Below are 19,076 nucleotides of genomic sequence, written 5' to 3'. Positions count from 1 at the left end.
CGTGCGGGGTACGGGCTGTACACAAATACATACACAAATATGTACACAAATATGTACACAGAGTGTGGAGTACGGGCTGTACACAAATATACACACAAATATATACACAGGGTACAGGCTGTACAGAGGCACCGAGGGATAGGAAAGACAGAAATAGCTCCCACTGGTCAAGTCCCAGCTGAGCAAAGAAGAGGCTGCCAAAAATAAGATTTAAGTCCTAGAGCAGGTAGATGTCAATTAAGTGATCAGTAAAACAGGCTGCACTTGATTAAAAGAGATTTATTGACTCTGTCACTTTGATTTTGTATTACTGGTATTTCATGAACACTGAAAACTTCAGGGAAAAATAAATGTCAAGAAAAGATGATCTGACTGACCTGAGATGTGATTCAGGACACAAATACAATCAGTACCCAGCACTGAGAACTGCAGAAAGCCCGAGCTGGCACTGGAAGATGGTGATACCAGCAGGGTCCCCTCCGACCCCAAACCTGCAGTCCCCAGACTACCAGAACAACTTACAACATTAAAAACAAGTGATTAGGTTGTGTTTAATCTTACATCTTTTACTATAACACAGAGGAGCTGTGAACTTTGCAGCGAGGCCAGGTTCCTGCTCTGAGTTATGCAGACCATTGTGGGAAGCTCTCTGCCACCCAAAAGACTATATAAATGATGTAGGGCTTTAAATTTACACTATCTACTAAAACACAAAGCAGCAATAACTTATTACAGCATTTAATTTCTACTGAGAAATACTCATCTGCTCTTTAAAAATCCCTCATATAAAAAAAAAGGAAGATCAAACCCTCAGAATATTCAAAGATAAAGCTGGGGTTAAAGGGAAGATTATTATGCTGTGATTACACCTGTGTACTTCCCTATGGTTTCATGCATCAGGACTTCATGAAGAAATGGTTTAACGTGACTGCTCTTGTGTGGAGAACTTTTCAAAAAAGTTTTCATTTAATGGCATACTGAAAACTCAAGACAAGAACCATTTTAGTGAAATGTTTTTTATCCCTGAGAACTTAGCTTCACTTATTTCTCCACTTCTCCCCTCTTTCCCTCCCACTCATCCCCCATTAAAAAGATGCAAGAATAATAGTTACCTCATATGGCACATTAATTATTTGAATGATTTTGACTACTGCTAGATCTACCAGTATGACAAGTAACAGCCACAAACACCCTCAGCCTCAGTCCCTCAAAGCTGCTTGGCTAGCCCCCAGTAAAATACATTTTTTCTGTCCTGTAGTCTCAGAAATCTTCCCCAGGAGCATGCTCTTGCCCCTGCTTTGAGCTGCTGCACACAGGTCAAACACTGTCAAGCAGAGGAGCTGACAAATCAAATGTTTTTATTGTCTGAGAGCAGAAAACAGTGTGAGGATTGTTACCAGTTTTGGTGAGCACTAGGGGAAGTGCTCTCATCTCTCTAGCTGATGACACTGTATCTATCATTAGGATCCCAAGAATCTCCCAAACCAGCCTCCCTTTGGTTAGTGAGACCTTACCTGGAGCACTAATGAGAATTGTGCACTGTCAGGTCTCGTTCACACTGGAAGCGCACAGGAGGCAGAGCAAACAAATCCTCATTTTCCAGTTTAACTTCATGAAGGATCTTGGGCATTATATTTTCCTTCCTTCCTTGCATGAAAGAACCTGAAAGGAGGCAGCATTCAATAAAAAAAAATCATGAAAAGAACTTGGAAAGCTGTTATCTTTATTTTCTTTTCCTCTAAACGTAACAAAGAAATTATACTGCCTGTTTGTGTAACATCAGGGACATTTAGATAAGCCAGGACAGTTATTTTGCAAACTCCTGTGGCTACACCAGTACAATTAGTCTGCTCTACAGACAACACTGCCAGCCCAAGGTCCAGCAATGCACACATGTAAAATTTTAAATGTTGGTCAGCTACAGCAGTGTAAATCCCACATTGCACTGAAACAGCCTGCTCATGTGGAAGGTAATGATAGGTGTAATCGAACTAGATCAGAAACTGCCTATAAACTAGCTGTTAGTAACTTGCACATCACAAATAAGTTAATGTAACACTACCCTGTAGATCCCTTTATATTAAGCCCGAACACCAGGCACATTTCATCTTGCTACAGCTTGAATTAGACCTTCATCAAACCTTCCTTTTAATGGGTGATCAGCATGGTCACACTGAGCAATCCATCAAAAATGTATTACTAAATAACACGGCACAAATCATTTTCTCAGACACAAAATAAAACAAATAGGACTTTTCCCTGGACACCTTGTTAAGAGGCTTCTCTAATCATCATACCCCACATACACTTTAGAAAAATTTCAAAGGAGTGCCAGAAACTAACCCCCAATATAGTGCCTACAACACCTTTCTTGGGAATATTTCCACTGAAAAATATCCTTATATTTTAATTTATAGACCAAGACAAGTGGATTCTAAAACAAATTTTAAAAAGTACTATTAGAGATTTTGCAGGACTTCCATGGAAAACAGAAGTTGAGAACAGAGCTCATGTATACGTGACCTTCTATCACCTGTGCACTCATCTGCAGAAGCTCAAAAAGGATGATCAGGATATGAAGACAAAATTCAGACTGAAATCCATAAGGATACCACTGAATCATTCAAATGCAATGCCAGGTGGCACAGGACAAGCAGGAGACAACTTGGGTTCAGAAGCAATGTCTGTGCCCTGTGTGAAATACAATAGTTAAGTGCTGTGTACATAATTAAAAGCTTTAATAAAGATGTGGAAAGTAATGCAAAGTTGTTGTTTTTTTTTTTTTTAAAGTCTGAAAAGGTACTTACTTCACTGCTAACACGCTTATTTAAAATTAAGGCGACTTTTGGCCCAGAACCTAGACCATACATTCTTTTCTAAGCATAAGTACTGAAGGGTGGGAGTAACAGCTGGTTTGATTGTAAGATAAGAGAATTAGAGAGAATTGATTCCCAGTAAAATTATACAAGAGTAAACCATGGTCTTGGGCAGTAGGTGTGTTATGTCCTTGGCTTGTTTGCAGGGTTTTCTAAGGTCTTAAGAATAATTTCAGTTTTAAAACTTAGCACTGAAAGCTTGAGTTTTGCTGCTGGAAGATCCATGTTTAATCCTTACACAGCATTACTTTCACATACTGAGGCCGACATCACGGGTAGTCAAAGAATATGTTTAATAAAAAATAATTAAACTTCCATTTGCTCTATAGAACATCATAGAAAGTAATTCAATAAATTACAAATGACTTTTTAAGACGCTTGTTCAACTACAGAAAGCAAATTCAGACTACACAGAACACAACTGGCAAATATTGCAAATGTCCAAAAAAAACCTGGACTAAGACTTGGATCATGAAGCCTGAAACAAGGGATAGAAATACAAGGCAATAACAGCTAAGGTTTTTTTAGTAACTACCAACACACACTTTATCATCACCTTGGATATCCTTTTAATTTTAACTTCAGTATTAGTGTAATTCTACTGAGGTTTCCTTATAACCCTTAACTTTATACAACCGTATTTGCATATAGTTTAGCTGATAGTGGGACACTTTTTCCCCCCTCTGGACCAAACTGATGAAAAATAACCCAAATATAATTATGTTCAAGTCTACATCAGCCTTCATTACTTGAAACTGTAATTGCCTTATTACATAGAAAGAATCACTAGAACAGTAACCAAACTTACTTGACCATAATAGGAAAATACTTTATTTCATAAATCTGATATAAATTAGGTTTTAGCCACAAGATTTAGGACTTGTTTTGTGGGGGAAGGGTGGGAAGTGATGGTATTGTTGACATACTCCATCAGCAAACGAAGTTAATAACTGCTTGTAAAACTTTGGCTATTTCATAGATGCATCCTAGTTAAATAAAAGTGCTATATTACACAAAGGGCAAAATATTAAATATGAAATACTTTTTCTTTTAATGACGAAGAATTGGCTACCCCCTTCTCTTGGCAGTTTTTGATTTTCACTATTGCTAAGACACTGCATGAAGGGCCAAAAATCAGAATACTATCTGGGAAAATACGTAACCAGCACAATCCAAATGGTACTTGTATAATTGTGTAATTACATCTAATACTGCTTCTAATCATGGGGCTAGTTATTTTGCACATAGAAACTTATATTTCATTGGTAAAGTTCTTGATAAAAAACAACACAGTTGTTTTACTGTACAAGCAAGCAACAGAACTATATCAAAATATACAGTTTTTGTTTTTTATTTTTAAATTTATCCCTTTGTAAAGCTTTTTCCATGACTTTCACTAGTACCTGTATCTATTTTCTCTTAACACTTGCCTATTCTTGGACCGCAAATGATGTAACCAAGGTCACCTGAAGTCTCAGTCAGTTCAGAAGTTCTGTAAATGTGAATCTGGGCCTCGACTGTGTCAGAGTAATAGCAGCTTAAGAAGAAGGAGGAATCATATCACACATCAAATCTTAGACAGATTTTGTATAGTAAAGGGTTCTAAGGATTTGGACTTGAAACGAGATGCCTTATGCCCTGTTACTGTGGTTTCTAGGAATAATTTGTCTTCCTTACTATTCAAAGTGCTTTTTTCTTTAGTGGGTAACTCAGCATAATATATGAAGTGATATCCCAATAATGATTTTGGATAATATTTAGTCAGATTTAAATCTGCAGAGAAGTTTAAACTCAAAAGGAGTTCAAAACTATCTGTACTTTATTTACCATTATTAACTGGGAACTCCAGGAGGTTTTATGACATAAAACACAAATAGAAATCTACACAAACAAAGCAAACAAACAATTTTTACATGAATTATGCAGTGTTGAAAGGTCTTTTCAGTGGCACTTTATGACAGTTTGCCTCTTCTGAGTCTTGGGGAAACTACTCCTCATTTTGGGACTTTTAATTCTGCAGAGGGAGCCCAAAACTTTGCAAGGTGTAAACTAAATAGACCTGGTGCCAAGTAGCATGAGATAAGACAATTTTTGCTTTATTTCCCCCTTACTGCTGTCAAAGAGAACAGCTGCAATAAGGGGGAAAGAAAATCCCAACAGTCTGATCTCAAGTAACTCAGATTTTAACATGCTATACAGGATGTCTTTAAAAAACAAAACAAAACCTGAAAACAAGTAATAGAAACCAATGTAAACTTCCTAAACTAACTCAGCTGAGGTAACAGGTAGCCAGTTTAATTGGCTAATTGGGAAAAATTTATCTTCTTTTAAACACACTTGTACCTGAATTGGAAACAGCAGTGCATCACAACACTAGAGCATTTTCATGTAATTAAAGCAATGGATGGTGATGTAGATTCTACAGCTTTCATGACATTCATTAGCTGCCCAAATTATTGCTGAGTTTTGATCTGTAAATTATAAGTGTCAAGGAGGCTGTAAAACTATATTCAAATTAAATCAATAATATGCATAAAGTATTCTGTGTTCACTGCAAATATATTAAATATACAGCTCTTACTTGAGCATTATTTTCATAAAATTAACCCCCCAACAAAATTATAATGCCTTTTGTTGTAATTTTACACCATTGTGTATTTGATAGTACATACAAGTTCAGAAACTTATGAACTTCAAGAAATATTACATGCAAAACGTCTCTGAAAGCAGTTTGCACTTCTAAACAAATACTGAAATGTTCGGTCAGTAAATCATTGATGCACTCAACACTGGGTTATTTACAATGAAATAATTAAAGAATAAATTCAAAATCAGTTTATAATTTAAGTGCAGAGTCTGGGGTCAGTCTTCATCGCTCGAATCCGAATCCTCAGATGAAGACGATGTACTGTCAGATCCAGATGAAGCATCTGCTTTCTCTGAACCCTCATCTGTGCTGTTTTCATTGTGAGAGCTTGGCTCTGTTCCCCCTTTGTCTTCCTGATCTCTAACCCTAGAATTTTCCTCCTTTTCTTCTGTGGGCTTGGCTGAGCCCGTGTCATTGCTTTCACTGTTCTGTACATCAAAAATATTAGACTGAGACAAAGCTGGGATATGAAGATTAAGGCCTGGAGTGAGAAGCATCCCTGGGTAAAGTATGTTGGACAAAAGTAAAGGGTTAAGAGAGAGAGGATTGGCAGCTGCGGCGGCAGAGGATGTCGAAGGAGAACTGGAAACAGAGTTTTCACCACCAGTGTCCGTGTTTTGGTCTTCTGTCCTTTCCTTCTTTGCATCCGTCTCCTTCGAATCGTTTCCCTTTTTCTCCTCCGAAGCGGATTCCGTGGACTTTGTCAGGAGCCCTCCCATGCCCAGCAGGTTCGGCAGCCCGGCCATCCCCGACAGCAGCATGGGGAACATGGCCGCCACGTTCTTGGCCTCTCCCGCGGCGGCAGCGAGGCCGGCCGGCATTCCCATCAGTCCCGCCGTCACCTGCAGCGACTGCAGGTTGTGCAGGTTGTGCTGCAGGGCCTGCAGGCCGGGCAGCTCCACACCGGGCAGCAGCCCGTTGGCCAGCAGGGGGTTCACGGACACGCTGTGCGCCGAGGCTGCGGCCGCGGCCGCCGTGGCCTTGGCGATCTCGCTCTTGGGGCGCCTGCCCCTGCGGCTCACCTCCTCCCGCACCACCGGGCCCGTCAGGATGCGCTCGAACATCCCCTCGGGGAGGAAGCCCTGCAGAGACACAGCGGCACTTTAGTGCGATCCGGGAGCTCCAGGATGGCAAAGGAAAAGCAGACAGAGAACTCGAGCGTACAGAGCGCTGGCAAAGGCCTCATCTGCATTCAGCTCCCTGGAATTTGGGCTGACCCCGTGCATCCCAAATGTCTGAAGGCCCATCTCCACTGTGAGGGCTCTTCTCACACCCTCTGCCAACCCACCCTTCATGGTTTCCTGGCACATCGAGCCAAATATAGCTAATTATAGGAGCCAGCTCCATCTAAGATCTAAACTAGCATTGCTTTGAAATATTATCACACAGCAATCGTTTGACAGTTTAATTAGTTTTCAATTTAAAGTTAAATATGTGTGATTGCACACGGACCAACAATCTCTGAGCCCTTTTTATTTTTGCTAGTGTCTCTTTAATGTCCTCATATTTCATCTCATCCATAAACTGAAGAAAAAACAATAAAGACTCAACCTGAATTTAAATTAAATTCTTAGTACTTCTATTTAGGATTTGCATAGTATTGCTTCACCACTTTAAGACCTCCTACCTAATAACAAAGAATTGCAATGAACACCAGTATTCCCCTTAAAATGCATTGAAATTTCCTTTTTAAAAAGGCAATCATAAGATCAAATATTACTCAATACCATGGTACAACTGCCTTTTTCCCCTAGCAAAAAACTCTGATCTGTATTAGCTTAATGCAACCTGAGAAATTCAGAACTCAAGTTCTGTTCTTCTCTACTGCAGATAACTACTACTTTCTCAAAGTAATTCTGCTAGTATTTATACCTCTATTCAGAGGTGTACACTATACAACACAACTTCTTGAAGTTCAAAATATGTCCTTATCTTCAAGGCAAGACTAACTGATAGTATCCTCACTATCCTGATTTCTCATAGGTGCATGCTAAAAGTAAAATAAGTATTTAAAATTAAGCATTTTTTTGGTTCCCAACTGGAACTTTAGAGAAAGTATTATCTTTCTTAAATGATTTCTTGGCTAATATCTTTGCTAAAAGCCACTGGGCTATATTTAAGACATGAGAAATCACAGTATTAGAGCATCTTTAACAAAATCTCTAATTTGAGGTTGCCAGTCACTGTTCCACCCCTTCCTCCTATTCCAGCTGTACCAGCAGAGCATTTACTGAACTAAGCTGGCAAAAAGCTGACACTGACTCATGTTTGCTGTTAATGTAATACCAGAAATGAAAATCACACCTCTTGGCATGCATTTTTTTTCTATTTGCCTTGTTTTCTTTCAGATAGATTTAATGTCATGGTTATCTTATTCTGCAAATACTTACAGACTGTTTTACCACTTCTCCCCACTCAGGAGCCACTCCATACTCTGGATTTTCTTTCAAGAATCTGCACAAATCCTTCAGAGGGGGAGCAAATGCACCCCCAACCTGAGAATCAGAAGATAGAAGTCAGTGAATATGTGACAACTGATAAGAAAAAAGGCAACATTAATACCTGACACTGTTTCATTTTTACCTTTTGAATTACACGGTACAAATAAAGCCTCACTTCAAATTATCATGGAGCATGGTGCAGCTTTTGGCTGACTCCTGGTGATAGATATGTATGTGATTTGTTCTAAATCTACTAAACTCAAACTCATCTATTGAACTCAATTCAAGACTTCAGTATTTGACATTCCCACTGATGTTTAATATTTAATATTTATTTAGACACGCAATGAATGGAAGAGTAACCACATGAACAGAGAACAGTGGTCCAAGTATTACCAAGAAGGTTGTAAGCACAACCCTGTTAAGCTTTTCCTTTATTCAGTATATAAATCCTATTCTCTCATCTCAGTCAACTTCTAAAAATATTCAAGAGGCTCTGCCATCATGAATTAAGTTCCTGAGGTTTTTTTCATGCAAAAAAGGCCAAATTAAAGTTACTAAACAGCATATCCTAATAAAAGCATATAAGCAGGAAAGTGAGGCTTTTAAATTAATGAGAGGTATTATTCAGGTCCAGAAAGAAAAAAAAGAAGATTTTCCAGTTCCTGCTTAACTTTCTCTATAAACTGCAACTTAAACTCGTATTTTTCTAGGCTACTTTTGGTCCCTCACTCCCTGCTACTCAAAAGTATTACAGAACTAAAAAAGTAAATGAGAAAAAACAGGTTTGGTAATATACAGAAATTGGAGACAACTTATATATAGAAAACCTGGTATTAATTAAATTCCCAAGTACCAGCTATGGAGTGGAAATTTGAGAGGAAAAAAGCCATCATGAAAACACAGGTTTTCACAGTAAACAGAGATCATATCTCTCACTCCTTGATCTTCAACTTTGACAAGATCCCTCAGGGCACAGCTCTTGAAGAGCAGCCACAGATCTCAGTTTCAAGAGACTCACAACCATTCTGGTTCCCCTTCAGAGCTGCTGTCTCAATACACTGAAGAGATTAAAGACTCAAATTCTGCCTCGCTCTCCTGTACAGATGGACAAAGCTCCTGACCTTAATATAGCAGCAACAAAAAAACCCCATCCTGCTTCCCTTGTAGCTGCTCTAACAAAAAGAGAAGCTGGCAGTGCCACAGGGGAAAGGGAAAATGCTCCTTACATGGACACAACAGCTCAAAGGTTCCCCCTGGGCTGCTGCTCTGGTGCTACACTGACATTCAAAGACACCATCAAGCACATCTGCCAGATCTGCTCAACAGACACCAGTGATGTTCTGCATGCTTTTCTTGAATATTGCCTTCAGCCTTCCCCAAAGCCTGTTCAAATGCATTGTGCTGTTCCCAAACTTTGACCACCTGCACAAAAATTCAATTCAATGCCTGCTCTCACATCTTCACTGCTGCCTTTGACACAAGAATTCCCCTTCCTCTTTTGTTGTCCTGTTCCCCTACCATTTCACATAGAAATGTGACTGACAGCCAATACTACTGGTGGATCCATAAAGGGCAAATGGCAGACATAACTGGAAAAAGCAAAAAGCAAAGTCATCCAGTACAGAGGACTGCCTCAATTCCAAAGGACAAGTTTCTATGTCAGATATACTACCAAAACAATTTTGTCAAAAATAGTAATGAGAAGATCACAAAAAAAAAATTAAAATTCTGACAAGGTTGCCACTTGGATCACATATTTTGAACATGTATTTTAGTGGCCCTGCCTCTGTCTGAGTCAATGGCATACACACTGCATCATACAGAGTGTTCAGTTCTATAAACCATGGGCTAAGTTTCTATCTGTATCTTACGTATTTTCATAGTAGCAAAAAATTTACCAGAAGATTGTAATTGATGTTTTTGTTCTGCGCCAAAACTTTACAACAAAAACCTTTCATGTGTACACTGGGAAAATCTTAGCAAGTGTGGTATACCAAGTTCTTCATCTGGAGTAACTTTTCATTTGGGGAGTATGAGAATGGGAACAGTATCATGAATAAATACCTTTCTTGCATTTCTTCTATTTATGAGCTGAACACGTTCTTCACCAGTCAAACTGTTAACATCCAGTTTATTGGGGTTTCGACAACGGTGTCTTTTTTGTTTGGGTCTCCCATCGTGCAGCTGCATCCTCTGTTATAAAGGAATTAAAAAGCCAATTATCCTTCTGATATAACTGCTTTAAAAACAGTAAGATCTCTGTGCATTCTCTTGAGCCAGGTATTAATTTGAAGCCAACTTCAACTTCAGAAATATTTTAAAGCCAGTACCTATTCACTAATCACAATCATTTAGTAAGCAGTCCAATAAACAGCACTACATTATGTCTCTGATGCCTCTGCCCACTGCTTTACTAATTTTTCAGTTTTTAACAGTGCTTTAACTGTCTGGATGATTGCTGCTGCTTTGTATCATCTTCATGGAGAAGGAAAGTTGTTATTCCAGATATCACACATATGATTTTCTTACATTAAAAAGTGTCAAATTCAGAAGCAACAGTATGAGAAGATCATACCCACACAAACATCACTACCACAGCACTGTACTCTAAGTATGAGATGCATTCCACAGTAAGTTCTTTAATCCTTTTGTACATCACTATACTGTTACACATTTTCACCTCCTATCATCAGTACCACAGTAATATCAGTTTTCTTGTCCTAGATAATTTTTTAAATACTAAGTGAAATCATACAAAGATCAAATGTCTTGATTTGGTATTGCTTTTCTTGACAATTACATTTGTGAGACAAAAGGAAGGCTTGGAGACCTCACACTGTAAAAAGAAATGGACATTTTCCTTTTCCTATGTGGAACAGAAGAACAAGGAAATAATTCCCTGTAACACAGAATACAAACCAAAATACATAATATGTGAACTATTGTACTATTTAGCTAGGGAGAAGTGAAAGAAATACTCACAGGAATACAAGCTCCTGAATCTTCAACATATCCAGGATGTTCTTTAAGCCACCTTTCTAAATCTTTTCTTTTAGGGGCATCATCACCTGCAAGCCTTGTTCCATCTTTTAGGTTAATAACAGGAACTGGGCTCTCTGCATCGAGCATGCCTTGGGACTGTGTGTAAGTGAGTGCTGGGTTTATTCCTGCAGCAACCTGGCAGGAGTTAATACCTGGATTAACCTGGAGAAATTAAAAACATCTGCTTTACTGCACTGAAAACAAGCCATCACAATTATTTCATGCATGAGTCAATGGAAGGCACAGTTTGGCAGATCACACTCAAGAACTTGCTCATGCCAAAGAAATCCCTTCAAGTCACTGCCCAATGAGGCCCCATAACAGAGCTGCAGGCAGGTATGTCCAAAGGTTGCTATGTCAAGCCACAAATTTTTAATAATACATTGTTAAAGTTCATCAGAATTATAGTTACATTTTAAAAACAGTTACTGATATTGTATTTATCTAATATTTAATGACACTCCTCCAGTTTTCATCTGTGTAATCATAAACTAGCAGCAAAAAATATCCCAAACCTGAAAGTTTTGACTACAAGCTTTTGTGGAGCAGGACAGCTGGTTATGTTCAATTAAGGCATTAATAATTTAATAATAATAATAATAATAATAATTTTGAGCTTATTTTTTTGGAAACAGAATGAAGTTTACTTACATGGTTAGGCTGTTTATTTCTATTCATAAAGAGGACATCAACCCCCTCCACATTCTTCCTTCTTCCTCGTCTCTTTTTGACTACAGGCTGACTGTCAACGATGACTCCGTTGGCACTGGCTGTTAAGTGACTGGAAGTACCTAATAAATGATGCAATCAAACTTGTGTCAGATGCTTATTTTATAAAGAGAAACATGTCTGAATACAAAAAGGAAATAAAATTACTTGAATTATTGCGAGTGCATGTAATTTCTACATGTAACAATGAAGATAAATTGCTCTTTGTTTTATGACTGCTTAAAGCATCATGAATATCGGATTCTGAAAGCCACTTTACTATGAAAATTTCATTACTGCCCCTGCACCCCCTCCAAATATATCTGTACAGGGATGGTAGCTGTTGAAAACTGTTGATATCATATACACAGAGACGCAGACATCCCTAAACAAATGTTTAGCAAGACCTTAATGGTTTGTTGCAAAATTTAAGCAGGAGCTGGTCTAAGTTAAGCACCCATTTCTAATAATTTCTAGTATTTTAATTCAAATGTTAACTCCTTACTTCAGGCTCATTTTTACTTGTCAGAGTATACCTACTTTTATCTTGTTATGAAACAAGCTGTAAGTTTTTGGCTATAAATCAAAAATTAATTCTAATTGTCCTCCATGGCCTCTTTATATGAGACACAAGGAAGATTACCAAGAGTCCGAATTGGCAGAGGCATAAATCTGGAACTCTTCATCTTTATTTACAAAGTAGCCACATTAAATTTTAAGTTAAACTGATTACTGTCAGTGTACAGTGATGCACTCTATAATTATTAAAATCATCTTTGGAGGGGGTTTACAGTATATAATGGCATCATTCTACTAAATTAACATTACAGTAATTGACACTGTGATAAAGCATCAGGTGCTCCAAACCGGAGAATGTCTCCACACTGGAGAGAATTTCTCCAGGCTGCAGTTTAGAACAATGCAAACATCTCTCTCCATTGCCAACTCATGGAAATCAACAGAAGAACCCAGCAGATTTAATACTACATTGCCCTTCTCCTTTCTGACATGTTTTGTACCTGATTTGGGAAGTGATTTTGGGAAGTTGACAAGGCTGGTTTCTGAAGCATTCTGGAGTTCACGGAGCCGAGCCAGATATTGCTGCTGACCCAATGCACCCTCCTCGCTTTCAAACGGCCTTTTCTGAGACAGTCCCTGCTTCTGAAAAGTCAATTTCAAACCACCTTCCTGTTAAATAAATGCCAGGATTAGAAGAGCTTCTGCTGAAGCAGAAAAAACTACTTCACAATCAGGATTTTCACGTACAGTTACTCCAGCAGAATTGAGAAAGAATGAAAACACTGTGTTAGACCTCGTACAATCTTGTTCTTCCATGTAAACCAGAATATGAACAGAAATTTCATCTGAACTGAAAAATCCAGACACTGGTAAGGTGTTTACCTCCTGAATCCAGCCCTAGACCCAACTACAAGAGCAAATAGTCACATATTTTTATGTGCTACAAATAGGTCTCAAACTTCAGATAAACAAAATGTTTGAAGCTTCTAGCCTGCATTTAAACCAGGAAATTTTCCTGTAATCCTCTAAAAGACCATGAAATAAAAAAGTGCTTGTTGAAATGTTAAAAAAAAGCTGAGCAGCAGAAATATCTTTTTATACTAACCAGATTTGTTAGAAACAGCATAAAACAAGCTGTCTGAGGAAGCATCAGCACGGCAAAAATTCAATTCAGAAAAAAAAAAAAGATTCCTTCCAGTGGCTTAAGCAAATAAAAGAAAAAAAAAGAAAAAAAGAACACAGAAAAACCCCCTCCCCAAAAAACCAAACCCAAACCCCAAACACTGAGTGCCCAGAAGCAGCAGACCCAAATACCCACAAACAAGTGTGTGAAGAAGTGAGAGTGAGAGCAGGCAGCCACTTGCAGGTAAAGCATGCCGCACACCGCAATCGCAACCAGGTCCTAGGGCAATAAAAATAAACATACGTCATTGATTTTCACTGTAAACTCCTTTTCTCGTACATGCTTCTTCACCTTTGACAGCTGGGGAGACTGGTCATATTCTTCTTTTACAGCTGCCAGAGGGGGTGTGGGTGCACTGGGCTCACTGTACTCTGCAGCTGGCCCTGAGCTGTCCAGCAGCTTGGTGGTGTAGAAGGATGCCACGGTGGTGCTGTCGTAGCTCCTTCGGGCTGAAGGCCATTTGCCCTTCAGCACTGTCTGACAAATGCTGTCCAGCCGGTTAATCATGACTCGATCCTGACAGAAGAGAAAGTCATTCTGTAAGAGCAATGCTTACCAACACTGCTACATTCATGTATTAGCTCTTAATTCTACAGAGAAGAGAAATGACAACATTTTTATCACTGGACTTGAAGATTTTCAAGTTCCTGGATTTGTACTGACTCACTGTAATTGGTGAAAACACTTCTGTACTTAATTTCACTATGTACCTCCAAACAAATATGCAATTTCCCTCATCTGTGCAGGGTCTGGCAAACAACTGAAATACACTATCTCCCTGATTTTTAAAGGAAAGATATGGTAACTACCAAAGCAGTATTGGTATGTGTGGCTTTGACTCACTGTTAGCAGGATCTGAACCTGTGAGCAGCAGCATAACACACAGCAAATAGCATTTATAAAACTAAACCTACAGATTACTATGCATGTCTCCTTTTAGCTTCCAAAACCATGTAACTCCTCATTCCCATCCTTTGGGCACCAAACACAGATAATAACCACACACCTCCATAACACACAGTTCTCAAGTCCCAGTAAACTCAGCTAAGTACATGGAGACTACAAAAACTGCTGGATTTTCTGATCATTCACAGTTATTTGTCAAATAAATTTGCTAAAATTACAAGTTCTGTAAGCAAACACTTATTTCTGAGTTCAAGGCTCTCTGCTATATTTGATGTAAGTCAACTTTTTACACTTTGAATGCAATTTTTCACAATGTGCCAAGGACTTGTAACATTGCAGTTATACTCCCCTTCAAAAATTATGAAAAGCAGTACCTAGATTTAAATGCATGTTTCAGGAGTCAACATAACAACATCTAAAAGGTCCTGAAGCTCAAAATCCTATTTCCCCTGCTTCTTGGTTCTATCATACTTAACAGAATATTCATGTTAGAGCCCACCTTCAACTACTATTTTGGTTTTCAAGGTTGCATTATGAACTTGCCTTTGGCCAGTAGGATGCAGCCAACATGTATCCACCTTGTAGGAGATAACCAGAATTTGGTGTCCCATTGTTCATCTGGAAACTGTCCTGTGTCTCATCTTGTGTGGTGCTCAGAGAGGCCACACTCTCTTCATCATAGGCTTTTATATGTGGAGTTCCTTCTGCTAAATAAAACCATCAAAATTATTATGCTGTAAGGGAATTAGACACTCACTGTAAGAGGTCCAGGTGAATAAAACACACACAACCATGTCCAGAGAAACGGAAGAATTAATCTCAGGTTTTTCAGGCTGATCCTTTTCTAGAGATGTAAATTCCACACATATTCCTGTCAGTATTTCAAAGCTTAAGATGTTGAACATTCAGCTATTTGGAAACAGACATGCTTCAGAGTCATCTAACAGACAGTCTTCACTTAACATATTTACTTAATAAGACAACATTCACTAAAGCACAGAGTTAAATTGAAAGCAAAGGTGTCTATCACCAGCACATGGCAAATCCAGTGGGAGAGTACTTAAAAAGAACCATTTTGTTTACTGCATGGAATATTGGATGCTCCATGCCTTGAACACGTGTGCCTGCGTAATTCAGTTGTTCAGTTTTTGATCATTGAGGATTTTTCCCATTATCTTTCCAGTGTGATAAGTCCTCTGACTTTCTTATATTTCATCATTAGTATTTCATTTTTGCCTCCATTCAGACAACAGAAGTTTCCCTATGACATGGGGAAACAGTCTGAACAACAACAAAAAAGTGTGGCCTGAAAATCTAACTACTACAGCAGCACAAGGAGTAAGAGGGGCAGCTCTTCAGAAATGAGATTTGTCCTTAACAATAGCTCTGTACTGAGTCATCTGACAGAATCCAGCACTCCCTTCAGAGATGCTTCAAATGAGGAAAGTATGCCAAAGGGTCATTGCCATTGAATAACCAATGAAATAAAACCCAGGCTTAAAAATTAAGTTAAGATTAAGTTAAGATTAATTAACTTAAGATTAAGTTAAGTGAACTTTCCAGCCTATACCCATCTCTTCAAACTAACAGCAAAACCCACGAAAAAAACCTTCAAAACAAAAAGACCAACTGATTTATGAGATTCTGCAGTCTGAGGAAGGCAGGATTATTTGCCTAAACAGACTGAGCTGGTACAAAACAAGTCTAATATTTGGACTTGCAGCACACTTATGGTAACCACAATCTCTAGCTGAATATTTATGTTATATAAGCATTCCTTTGCTGTCATTGTTTTACTGTTTGCACACCAACTGTTTTCTCTAAAAACATCCTTTTCCTGCTACAGGCATATTAGTAATTTTCTCTAAGTGGAATTTTCCTTGCTCAGTAATCATCTCCCCAGTAAATTAACCCCATGGTTTCCACTTGTCATCTCCATGGACAAGGAGATCCATCTGATTAAGACAATGCCTTTTCTCCTTAGGCATTGGAAAAAAACAGGTTCTTACTCCCACTGTCTGCCTTCATTTTCCTCCCTTCTCCATTACCGTTTCTATCACACAGAGAAATCTTTCCATATTCTGAGTTTCAGAGGGGGAAACAGAGGCCACTTCACAGCAGCAAAGTAAGAAGTGTACTAAATAATGAATGGTTGGGTTATTAAAAACTCTAAATCACTTCTTCAGAGGTTTTTGCCTCCAGTGTGAAGCTTTCACTGTGTCTGTGTTACATGGTCTTATGTGCTGCAATCACCTCAATCTTGGCTAAGCAGGTTTTTTATTAAGTGAATTTTTAAAAAAGTTTTTAAGTGTTTGAAAATTTTCAGTGCAAAAACATTGTTTGGGCACTGCAAAATTCACAAGAGAAATCAGCTGACATGACTCAAGTTTGGACAGAAGGAAGCTTGCAGGTTTTATGAAAGAACATATGAAGAAGCTACATAGACAGGTGAGCAAGAGTGGAAAAAACAAACAGGGAAACCTAAAGGATCTGTTTAGAAAAAGAGCCCCTAATAGGGAATACACACACACACAGAGTATATTTCCAGAAAATGCTGTCCATTCCACTCTGCCACACATGAAACACATGCACAGCAACCTTGCTTAGGGATCACAAAACATCCTAAATACCTCACCAAGGCACTGATATGAAGCAAACAAAAAGCAGTATTCCTGAAATTCTTCCAACTCACTTGGAAGAATCAAGCAAATATGTTTATTTACATTATGTTTAATCAAGTTTACTTCTGTGGGGTTTAATAGCCTTTTAAAGACATTTTTCCATTAAGAATATACTAGTTCAGTAAAGAATTATACTGCAGAAGTAAGACTGCACACATACCACGTTTTTGTGCCTCCTCTTCATCACTATCACTCTCTTCAGACGATGATGATGATGACGACGATGACGATGAGGACGACGAGGAGGACGATGAAGATGCTGAAGAACAAGATGAGGACGATGAAGAGCTAGAGCCAGATCGAGAGTGGGAACAAGATGAGGAAGACGAAGAGGATGAAGATGATGACCTGGAAGAACAGGATGATCTATCTGAGTCAGAGTCTGAGTCAGAGCTCGAGTCAGAGCCCCTTTTGCTGACTCTCTGTTTTTTGGAAGCTGGGTTTGGCGTTAGAGGCTCTGTCCTTGCTGCCACCATGCGTCTGTCTGTCTCAGCCTTCACGCTAGGTCTGTGGTCTGTCATTTGTACTGGGGTGCCATTTTTGGGACTCAAAGGTTCAGATTTCAGTATTGTCTGTGTCTCCTCTGTAGACATAGATTCATCTTCAGAAGACTGAGGGTCCTCTTTCAGATTTTCATTTTTAGCTTTTGTGTCCTCAAAAGCATTCACTTTAGCATCTGACAGTCTTGACTGAGGTGTAAGAGGAGAAGCAGATAATGCCATCTGGTACTGGTGCAAGAGTGGAGTAGAAGTCCTTGAGAGAGCCACTTTGTTTTGATTATAGTTCCTCTGGGCAGACATAAATGAGAGCTCAGGATCACGAAGAATATGATAATCTGTCCTGCTGACTCCGTGCTTAGCAGCTCCAATAAGCAGATCCCTGTCGTGAGTGCCACACTCCCACCAGACAGGCAGGTCAGGGTTTGGCTGGCACAGCTTGAGCCTCTCAAAGAGCTGGGGGTGCCTGAGGGCCTGTTCCCGCACTTTGCGCAGGAGCTCGATGCGGTACAGAGTCCGGGAAGCGCGTTCCTCGGTAATGGGCTGGATGAAAAGGTTTGGGTCCACGAGTTCTGGATTAGAACAAAACAAATGAGCATCTGCCAAAACCAACCTATCACTACTTTAAGTAGGTGACTAATGAGGTAAGATATGTCTCCCCATTATAAGCTTTCAATTTTACCCTCAACAAGTTTACTTAATTCTTCCTCCCCCATTTTTATCTTCCAACACATGAAAGAAAAACCTTTTAAAGGTAGGCACTGACAATACAAATTTAAAAAGTAAAAACATACACACCCACCTTCTTTTGAGGGGAGGCGACAGACCCTCCTGCACATTGACATAAATGCATACAGGTACTTCTCCAAGCTCTCATCGGTTTTCTTGTGCAGCCGAGCCATCGCTCGAAACTTGGTCCAGTCAAACCGTCCCCTCTCAGGGTCAAACACCACTCCAAATGTGGACACGACTCTGTAAAAGTCAGCTTCTTCTCTTCTTGTCCATCTTGAGCAGCAAGAAAAGGATGTGAAATTCTGTCAATTTCTTCACCGTTTCACACATTACATCTTTACCATTTCTTACATAAGGGTGGACTGAAAAAGTACATTTGCATGCTGCACGTACCTTTGCTGTCTTTCAATCTTAGCAGCCATCTTTGGATTTAGTGCAGCTTCTTCATATGGCAGCTGCATCATACTGGTTTGTACTGGGAATGCTGGCTGGATCTGCTGGGCCTGCCTGTTTTTACTGGTGCGTTGATAAGCGGTTATCAGGCGGCGCAGCCGCGTTGTTAAGGCAGACTGAGTGGGCCAATAGATTTTGTCCCCTTCCATCATTTGTCCATCTGCATGAAAACCAAGTCATGGGAAAAATAAAGAAGTTGATTACTGCTGGTGCCTATGGTTCTACACTAGGTAATTAGATCTTAGCTAAGAATCACAAGAATTAAACAATTTAAAACACAAGAGCAACTGGCTCAGATTTGTAGTTTTATGGCTTTACCTCCATCTGCTATTACGAGATCACCTGGGGATGAAACATCATCCTGAAAAAAACCAGAAGTGAAGCACAA

General features: G+C 39.2%; 1 protein-coding gene across 6 annotated transcripts in view; it reads right to left on the bottom strand.

Moving 5' to 3' along the window:
* Window positions 1-3,150: 3,150 nt before the first annotated feature.
* The window catches only part of CHD9 (chromodomain helicase DNA binding protein 9), a 71,919-nt gene continuing 55,993 nt past the window's right edge, over window positions 3,151-19,076 (bottom strand). For 4 of the 6 annotated variants that reach the window (XM_071440397.1, XM_071440392.1, XM_071440395.1 and 1 more), the window contains 12 exons: window positions 19,007-19,049; window positions 18,629-18,848; window positions 18,306-18,508; window positions 17,167-18,075; window positions 14,869-15,032; window positions 13,663-13,935; window positions 12,737-12,905; window positions 11,661-11,800; window positions 10,950-11,171; window positions 10,032-10,160; window positions 7,914-8,018; window positions 3,151-6,605 (listed from right to left, as the gene is read on the bottom strand). In XM_071440397.1, coding sequence (XP_071296498.1) covers window positions 5,739-6,605; window positions 7,914-8,018; window positions 10,032-10,160; window positions 10,950-11,171; window positions 11,661-11,800; window positions 12,737-12,905; window positions 13,663-13,935; window positions 14,869-15,032; window positions 17,167-18,075; window positions 18,306-18,508; window positions 18,629-18,848; window positions 19,007-19,049 — 3,444 coding nt within the window. In that variant the 3' untranslated portion in view covers window positions 3,151-5,738. The remainder of the gene's footprint in view (window positions 6,606-7,913; window positions 8,019-10,031; window positions 10,161-10,949; window positions 11,172-11,660; window positions 11,801-12,736; window positions 12,906-13,662; window positions 13,936-14,868; window positions 15,033-17,166; window positions 18,076-18,305; window positions 18,509-18,628; window positions 18,849-19,006; window positions 19,050-19,076) is intronic. The other 2 variants (XM_071440394.1, XM_071440393.1) reach the window with 2 other exon arrangements.

Source organism: Agelaius tricolor, unplaced genomic scaffold, assembly GCF_023055355.1.
Source record: "Agelaius tricolor isolate 1412-34295 unplaced genomic scaffold, bAgeTri1.0.p SCAF_15, whole genome shotgun sequence".
Lineage (NCBI taxonomy): Eukaryota > Metazoa > Chordata > Aves > Passeriformes > Icteridae > Agelaius > Agelaius tricolor.
Note: the sequence above shows the minus strand (reverse complement) of the source record. Positions and strands in the feature narration are given on the sequence as shown.